General features: G+C 39.9%; 1 protein-coding gene across 2 annotated transcripts in view; it reads left to right on the forward strand.

Moving 5' to 3' along the window:
• The window catches only part of Btla (B and T lymphocyte associated), a 27,555-nt gene that overhangs the window by 14,848 nt on the left and 4,328 nt on the right, over positions 1–8,379 (forward strand). Inside the window, exons 3-5 of one of the 2 annotated variants that reach the window (XM_021209841.1) lie at positions 2,780–2,815; positions 4,255–4,413; positions 6,411–6,457. In XM_021209841.1, coding sequence (XP_021065500.1) covers positions 2,780–2,815; positions 4,255–4,413; positions 6,411–6,457 — 242 coding nt within the window. The remainder of the gene's footprint in view (positions 1–2,779; positions 2,816–4,254; positions 4,414–6,410; positions 6,458–8,379) is intronic. The other variant, XM_021209842.1, reaches the window with a different exon arrangement.

Genomic DNA, 8,379 nt, shown 5'->3' on the forward strand with positions numbered 1-8,379 from the left:
TAGCCCTGGCTGTCCTGGAACTCACTTTGTAGACCAGGCTGGCCTCGAACTCAGAAATCCGCCTGTCTCTGCCTCCCGAGTGCTGGGATTAAAGGCGTGCACCACCATGCCCAGCTCCCCAAGTCTTTCAGTTGGCTCTAGGAGCAAAGACAGGACAGGCAGGCAGTAAGCTGGGAACACTCAAGGTGAGCAAAACCCAGACAAGTAAAAATGAAAAGGCAGGAATAATAAAGGGTAAAGAACAATCAGTTTATGGGCAGCTATCACCAATACTATACTCCCTGCTGAGAAACTGGTTCCCCAAGAGTGGGAACTTCCATTCATTACTGAGCTGGAAGCTCCAACCAGAAAAATTTGACAAGACTAAAAGTAAAAGGTACTGAAAATGGAATGGGAGTAAAAGAATCTTTTTTCATGGATGGAATGACCTTATATTTAGAAGAAAATGCATAAATATCCATAAAACTACTAATGTTAATATATGAGTTCAATTTTAGGAAAATGTATCAACACATAAGAACTAATGGGCTCTACATGGTAGCGATGGATAATCTGAAAAGGTTGTTAAATAACCAACTCCACTTATAGCAAATCAAAAAGTACAATGTACTTATAAGCATCAGGCTTGCAGACAGAACCAATAAAGCATGAATCAACAAATAAAGAAATCAAAGAAGATATAAAAATACCCGATTGTCATTAGTTTGGAAGACTTAACTATTATGGAGATGACAGTCCCCAATAGCCAACATCATCTTCATCAACTCATACTTCTGAAACCTTTTAAAAGAGATGTAAGAGCTGATTCTTGAATTCACATCATATTGTAATAGACCCGAGTAGCCCAAATATTCTTGATAAAGATGGGAATTGGAAGAGCTTTCTATTTCAAAGCTTATTGTTGAAATATAGCTATGTAAATACTGTGGTGGGATCAACATGGTAGAACTGAGAGAATTCTAGATTAAACCTCTATATATGATGAATTGGATTTTTACATTATTTTTATTTTCTATGTGTGGGTGTTTTAGCCTGCATATATGTCTGTGTACCATGGATATGCCTGGTGCCAGTGAGACTGGAGTTACAGATGGTTTTGATCTTCAAGTGAGTTCTTAGAATTGGACCTGGGTCCTCTGGAAGAACAGACTATGCTCTTAATCACTGAGCCATCTCTATAGCCCCTCAGTTACATTTTTTTTTGTTTATTTTTGTTTTGCTTTGTTTGTGTTTTGAGACAGGGTTTCAGTATGTAGCCTTGGCTGGCCTAAAGTCAGGGTGTAGACAATGCTGGACTTTAGCTCTACTTTTTATTGCCTTATCTGTGTACATGTATACTCATGTGCACATGTATGTGTCTGTACACATGTGTATACAAAGAGGTTGACATCTGGTGTCTTCCTCACTTGTTCTTCCCCTTACTTTTTTGAGACATGGTATCTCAGTGAACTTGGGACTCAACTGAATGGTTAGGCTGCCTAGTGATCGCCCCCAGATGCTCCTGGTGGCGCTTCCTTGGCCCTGGATTACAGACAGGAGAGGTCCTGTTCTGTCTCTTACATGGATACTGAAGATTCAATGCACACACTTCAAGATCACACATGTGACTCATCTCCCCAGGCCTAGCCTTGTCACATGTCTATCATCATTCTTTCTAAACCATTGTCATCTATTTCAGAAAATCCATTTTTTTTCAGAATATCCATTTTTATATCTGTCACAGTTACACTTTTCCATTCAAGCCCAGTTTATTGCCCAAGTTCTCCAGGAAGATTCCAGGATTATCTTCCATGCAGTATAAGTTATACTGCAGTCTGTTGATTTGCTTACCGTTTAAGGTCATTTATCACTCATTTCCTTTCCCCACTGCATCATATAAAAATCTGTCAAATTCCATAAAAGGTTACAGAGCCTTACAAAATAGAAATCATGTCTCACTTTTTGGGGGGTTGTTTTTCTTAAGTAGAAGTGAAATAATTTCTTTTTAGAATTAGTTTAAATTTTAGCTGAATATGTAGAATCCTTTAGGGAAACAGTGATTACCAGGAAAGAGTAAAAATATTAATTTTATTTCTGAACCTGAGAGTGCTAAGGGAACCGCTTATGGAGTGAGGAAAGAAATATGTCCTGGAACTATGGCCATACTTGCCATCAGTACATTTTGGAGATATAAGTATTTTGTTTCCCCCCTCCTTGAAATCTCTTTCTGAGGTGATATTGGGAATGTTCCTGTTTTTGCATATGACTCATACTCATATGCAAATAAGAATATATATGTGTAATATATATATATATATATATATATATATATATATATATATGAATTTTTTTCTGTGCTTCTTACTTGACCCAAGTCAGTTTCTGATCAGTGGTAGAAGGTGCAGGGAGATGAGTGCTGATTGAGAAGGTAGGCGAGCCACTAACTTTGTTTCAGAATCTGTACCTGGAATGTCACCCAGGTCATCTTTTCCCTGTGGCCATCCACACTCCCTTGGAGCACTTGCTGGTTACATATTATGTTATATTGTAGGTGTCAGAGATCGCATATGGTCTGTGTGTCTTTATGTTTAAAGAATGAGGAAGAGGGGACCAAGGAAATCAGATGAAGGTGAAGATTTATGAATTATGCAAGCTGAACTTGGCCTCGATGGTTGGATTCTCTGTTGATGTGCCAATACTAGAGTCCTTTCTAATTAGCTCTGGCTTTAGAGATAACATTGAGAACCACCTCTGTGTTTTCTGAAGCCATTTTAATACTCAATCTTGTGTTCTATTTCAGAAAGGACTCAAAACTATTCAGAACACCCACTAATAAGTAAGTATCAAATCAATCAAAATTAGCAAGATAAATAATGGGAATAAGATCTTCTTAAATGAGTTTGTTTGTATTAGATTATTATATTATTGTTTGCCATCCAACTGCCTGCCCCAAGACAGCTGTGTGTGCCTTTGGCTGCTTGCCAACCTAAAGAGCAGCTGCAGTACATTTGCCACCATTCTGTGTCACTAAACTATATACCCATTGTATCCTCCCCATTTCCCCTGATTGTTTTTATCCTCAAAGAAAGGATCTAGGGGGGAAATCACTCATGTAATACAATACTTTACTTCACTGCTTTTGATACTGTGTTAACGGGGACGCCCCAAATGAAAAAGTGCATCTTGCATCATAACTCAGAATCCATGCACATAAAAAGCAGTTTCACAAAATCCATAGATAGTTGAGTTGCTTGGTTGCTGTACTGTGGTGATAGAGGGGTATCATGTGTGATTCAAGGAGTTTAGCAAGACTCTGGGCTCTCTTTACTAGATGTAGATCATCTCCCACCTTGTGATACCAGAAATGTCATTGGAAACTACCACACTCCTAGGGAATGAAAAATTGTATGGTTGAGAACCACTTCAGTGACCTGTATTATGCATTCAGATATTTTTCAGTTTGCTTTATATCATTTGAAAACCACTATCTTGGGCTGGAGAGATGGCTCAGCAGTTAAGAGCACTGACTGCTTTTCCAGAGGTCCTGAGTTCAAATCCCAGCAACCACATGGTGACTCACAACCATATGTAATGAGATCTGATGCCCTCTTCTCGTGTGTCTGAAGACAGCTACAGTGTACTTATAGATGATAAATAAATAAATCTTAAAAACAAAACAAAATAAAATAAAATAAAATAAACCACTGTCTTTGATTCACTGAGTTGTAGATGAAAAACTCTTAAGTTTCAGTCAACCTTGATCATACCGTGGCCTGGTGACTGTTAACACGGATAGGCGGAAATCAGCCCTGGCTAGATGTCAAGCAAAGCATCCTTGGTAGATATGGAAGTATTTGTTGTTTGGAGGTAATAGCTTATGAGAGGAAGCAAAAACACAGCATCAGAAAGCTGCCTGATATGGGTCCTACCACCACCCACAAACTATCTGACTTAGAGCAATTTTTGGAACAGTAACATTCCTCTCGAGTTATAAAACTGCATAAAGAAAATGGCTTTCCGAGGTACTGAAATAAATATATAAACAAAGTGGCCTGGCAGATCAGTTTGTTAGAACTGTCATGGAGATCCTTCTACAAATGACTCATCCAAGAAGATTGTGAGATCATCACAAAAGACTAAAAATAGGAGGTTGAGGGTCCTGGGACCACCAATGGAGAATGTAGGGCTTAGCCTGCACATTCCATCACTTGAATCACAACAATACAAGGGATGTTGCCAACTCTAATGTTTCTCAGACTTTTTCACTGTGTTCAGCAGTATCTGACATCCCAGATGCCACCAATGCCTCAGGACCATCAGCCACGGAAGAGAGGCCAGGCAGGACCTGGCTGTTTTATGCCTTGCTTCCTTTGGGGGCATTGCTTCTGCTCCTTGCCTGTGTCTGCCTGCTCTGCTTTCTGAAAAGGATCCAAGGTGGGTTGCAATTTCCCTTTGCCCCATGTGCCACACATTTGGGGTTCTTTTTCTAGAGCCAATAGAAATAAAAATAGCTGGTTATTGTTTTCTTTCTGGATAAAGATTCCTGGGTAACTACTTGTTTCTACTAGAAAACTGAGTGAATTGATTTAGGCTCCAACCAAGCGTGATAAAGAATACTTACCACACCACAGTGCTAGCCTAGGGTTGTGGCTACCACACCACAGTGCTAGCCAGGGTTGTGGCTAAGCATATTCTAGGCTGGGACTTTCTTAGTCTATAGACACCAATCTTAACTGTGTATAGGAAGGCATTCTCTAAACTTTAGCCAAGTCAAAGGACTGGTTGTAGTAATCTCTTGAATCAACATGTCTAATTTGAGATGCTTGGTTTTAGCCCTTTCCACACTATACCACATAATTCCAGTGTTACACACCCTATCTAAATAAAGAATCATTGTCCCAGAAGGAATTCATATGTGTATGTAGTTTCTATTGCCATCATAAATACATGCTTGAGTATTTTTTTACTCAGTAACACTGAATTTGAGAATGTGAGTTGCCTATAATGAAAGATGTGACATATTTTTAAATTATTTTATTTATTTATGTTGCAAATGTTGCCCCACTTCCCAGTATCCCCTTCGAGAGTTCTGGTCAGAGATGTGATATTCTGAAGACAGCTGTTTTGTTTTGTTTTGTTTTGTTTTGTTTTGTTTTGTTTTTTTCCTTTGAAGTTATGTCTTCTTTGTCACCACTGAGTAGTTCAACTCAGCAAGAGAGGCATGTTGATCTGGTCCAGCTATATTCTCTATTTCTCTGCTCTTCTCCACATCTTCCCCACCCCTTTTCTACAATACCAGCCACAGTGTAGCTGTAGAAACTCATCCAGACAAAGCATCCCTTTATTTGGCTGCTACAAGAAAAAGCTTTGTCTGGGCCGAAGTGCTTCTGGCATTTTGAAGTAAGTGCTTCTGGACCCCAGAGCTGTCTTATAGTTCTAAGGAATCCATCTGCATCTGTAATCATGAAGGCCTTGCCATGGTCTCTTTATAGCTTCATATTTCCTAGGACTGCTAGAACCTCTTTCGGGGTGATAAACAAGAAACTAGGATAATCTTTGTTGGCCATCCAATCCAAAGGAAACTGGGAGCATGTACATGTGACAGAAGCATTTGTGAAATTTTTATATTTTTATGTGTTGAGAATTTCATACATGCATACAGTGTATTTTGATATTATTCACCCCACTCATTTTCTCTTATCCTTCCCGAGTCCCCTATGGCCCCTCCCCAAATACATATTCTTTTAAAAAATATATTATAATCTGCTGAGTCTAATTTGTATTGTACATATACATATGATTGTGGAGATTTATTGGAAGATTATATTTATAGTACCAGAGATTATACCCCTAAAAGAACCAACTCTATGTACCCTACCAGGCACCATCTGTCATCAGCTAAGGGTTACAGGGCTCATGTACTGGGATACTGGCTGGCTTAATCTGCAAGAAATAACAGATATTAGGAGTTACTTGGTACAGCAGTGTATTCATGTCCAGAAGACAGTTTTTCCTCCAGTCTCCTCCAACCTCTGTCTCTTACAGTCTTTCCTTAATATTACCTGAGCCTTGGGGGACAGGAGTATGATAAATGTCCCATACATCACAAAGCCAACAGAAGCACTTTTACCATTGGTTTAGCATGGAATATGCAATGACTCCAAACCATTTGAAACTGTTTTACTGGGTCCTCCTCCTTCCTCTTGGATGTGAAGACTGTTACGTGAAGTAGGAAGGGAGGGGGGAGTGGACATGTGTGTGTGCACATACTGAGATGCCCATGGAACATGCTAGCCAAGTCAGTTAGCAAGGTGAAGCTAAGAGTAGTGTGGCTGCTAACAAACAATGTGTTGGGCATGGGAGGAAGACAGTTCACCTTGCTTTCTTAACCCCTTTTGATTACCTTTTCTTCTCTCTCTCCAATCTTTTAGGGAAAGAAAAGAAGCCTTCTGACTTAGCAGGAAGGGACACTAACTTGGTAGGTTCCAAATATCTGTTTAGATAAAAACATTTTTATATTATACCATATGTACTTTTTCAGTAGGTTTATATGATATCACACACACACACACACACACACACACACACACACACATTATAACTTTCATATCAGCTGTGATTGCCTGCACAATACTTGTATAAGATAGGGTTCATGAACATCTTGCTATGGAGTAGGAGACACTGACAGGTCAGTTAATAACTCATGGGGATCGAGGGCCATTTTCAGTGTAGTCAGAGTAAATAAACCCTTCCCTACACTATTGTAAGCAGCCGAAATGAAATCCATCAGGGAACAACCAGGAAAATAGAAAGGGAAGTAGTTGGGAAGAGGAAGGGTTTGGGGGGATTGGGAAGGGGACAAGAGAGAGCACTGGAGGGTGAACATGAGCACATCTGTTCTACATACACGTGACATAGTAAAACATTATTATGTGTAATCACAACATGCTAATGAAGCATAAAAATTATTAAACAGAAAAGTTCAGAGTTCTGGTCTTATTTCCCTTTAGGGCAATTGTTCTCAACCTTCCCAATGCTGTGACCATTTAATACAGTTACTCACATTGTGGTAACCCTCAACATGACCCTCAGCAAAATTATTTTCACTGCTACTTCATAATTGTAATTTTGCTACTGTTATAAATTATAGTACCACCAACCAACCAACAAACAAAAAAGCGCTGGGCGTGGTGGCACACACCTTTAATCCCAGCACTAGGAAGGCAGAGGCAGGCGGATTTCTGAGTTTGAGGCCAGCCTGGTTTACAGAGTGAGTTCCAGGACAGCCAGGGCTATTCAGAGAAACCCTGCCAAAGGGGGTCATGACCCACAGGTTGAGAACAGCTATTCTAAAGGCATAAAAGAGGTTTTATAGTAAAGTCCACTCAGACATAATATAGTTACAAAGGTGAGGTTTTGGAATTTGAATTATTAATCACCTTTTTTTAAAAAAGAACTTTATAACTGTTAAGCACAATATGTATGTAACTAGGTGAGCACAATGGAGAGGTGGCTGCCTCTGTTTAACATCCTTTACTTATCTACCTATGGCCACCACGTCATAGTACACCACCACCCTGTGGTACCTACCGCTTTTCTGGAGAGCTTCAGGTACAAAGAACCATGTTCATGCTAAAAGAATTTTGCAAGAGAATGAGTCGTCCTGGGGAAGCCAAGTCAACTGAACTGACAGATTGATAACTATTGGAAAGTATAGCAGGGACCTCAGTGACCCCTGGAGAATTCATGATTTCTTATCAATTTACTTGGTAGTCTTTGGCACCCCACATGCAGGTGCACTTTCTGTAGTGGCACTCTCCATCCTAGCCAGTCCGCATTTGGCTCTTTCAGACCTCTAGCCTTAGTGCTGTTTCTGGGAGCTCACCTCATAGGGAAAGCACAGCATACCAGCAGTTATTGTACGTTATGGCTAAGCATGCTTTCAGACAGAGCTTTCCTTAGTAGATATGAGTGAAATCCAATTGCATATGTCACAGCGACACTTACCAAGGACAAGAGGAGTATGGATAGTCAAAGATCAAGAACCTGACAACTTATAAGATGAATATAACTTGGCTTTAAAAATTCAAAATAGAGTCTTGGAGAAATGGATCAGTGGGTAAACTACTTGCTGTGCAAGCTTAAGGACTGAGCTTGGATCTCCAGCACTTATGTCAGACCGGGAGTGGTTATATACATTTGTAAACCCAACAGTGAGGGAGACAGTGAAAACCAGTTGAACCAGGGCTCACTGACCATCTAGCCTAGTTGAAAAAGTGCCAGCTTCAGTGAGAAAAATCTTCCTCAAAAAGCAAAGTGTAGAGGAAGAGACAAGAAACCTGACATTGACCTTTGATCTACAACACACACACACACACACACACACACACACACACACAC

This window comes from Mus pahari, chromosome 12 (assembly GCF_900095145.1).
Source record: "Mus pahari chromosome 12, PAHARI_EIJ_v1.1, whole genome shotgun sequence".
NCBI lineage: Eukaryota > Metazoa > Chordata > Mammalia > Rodentia > Muridae > Mus > Mus pahari.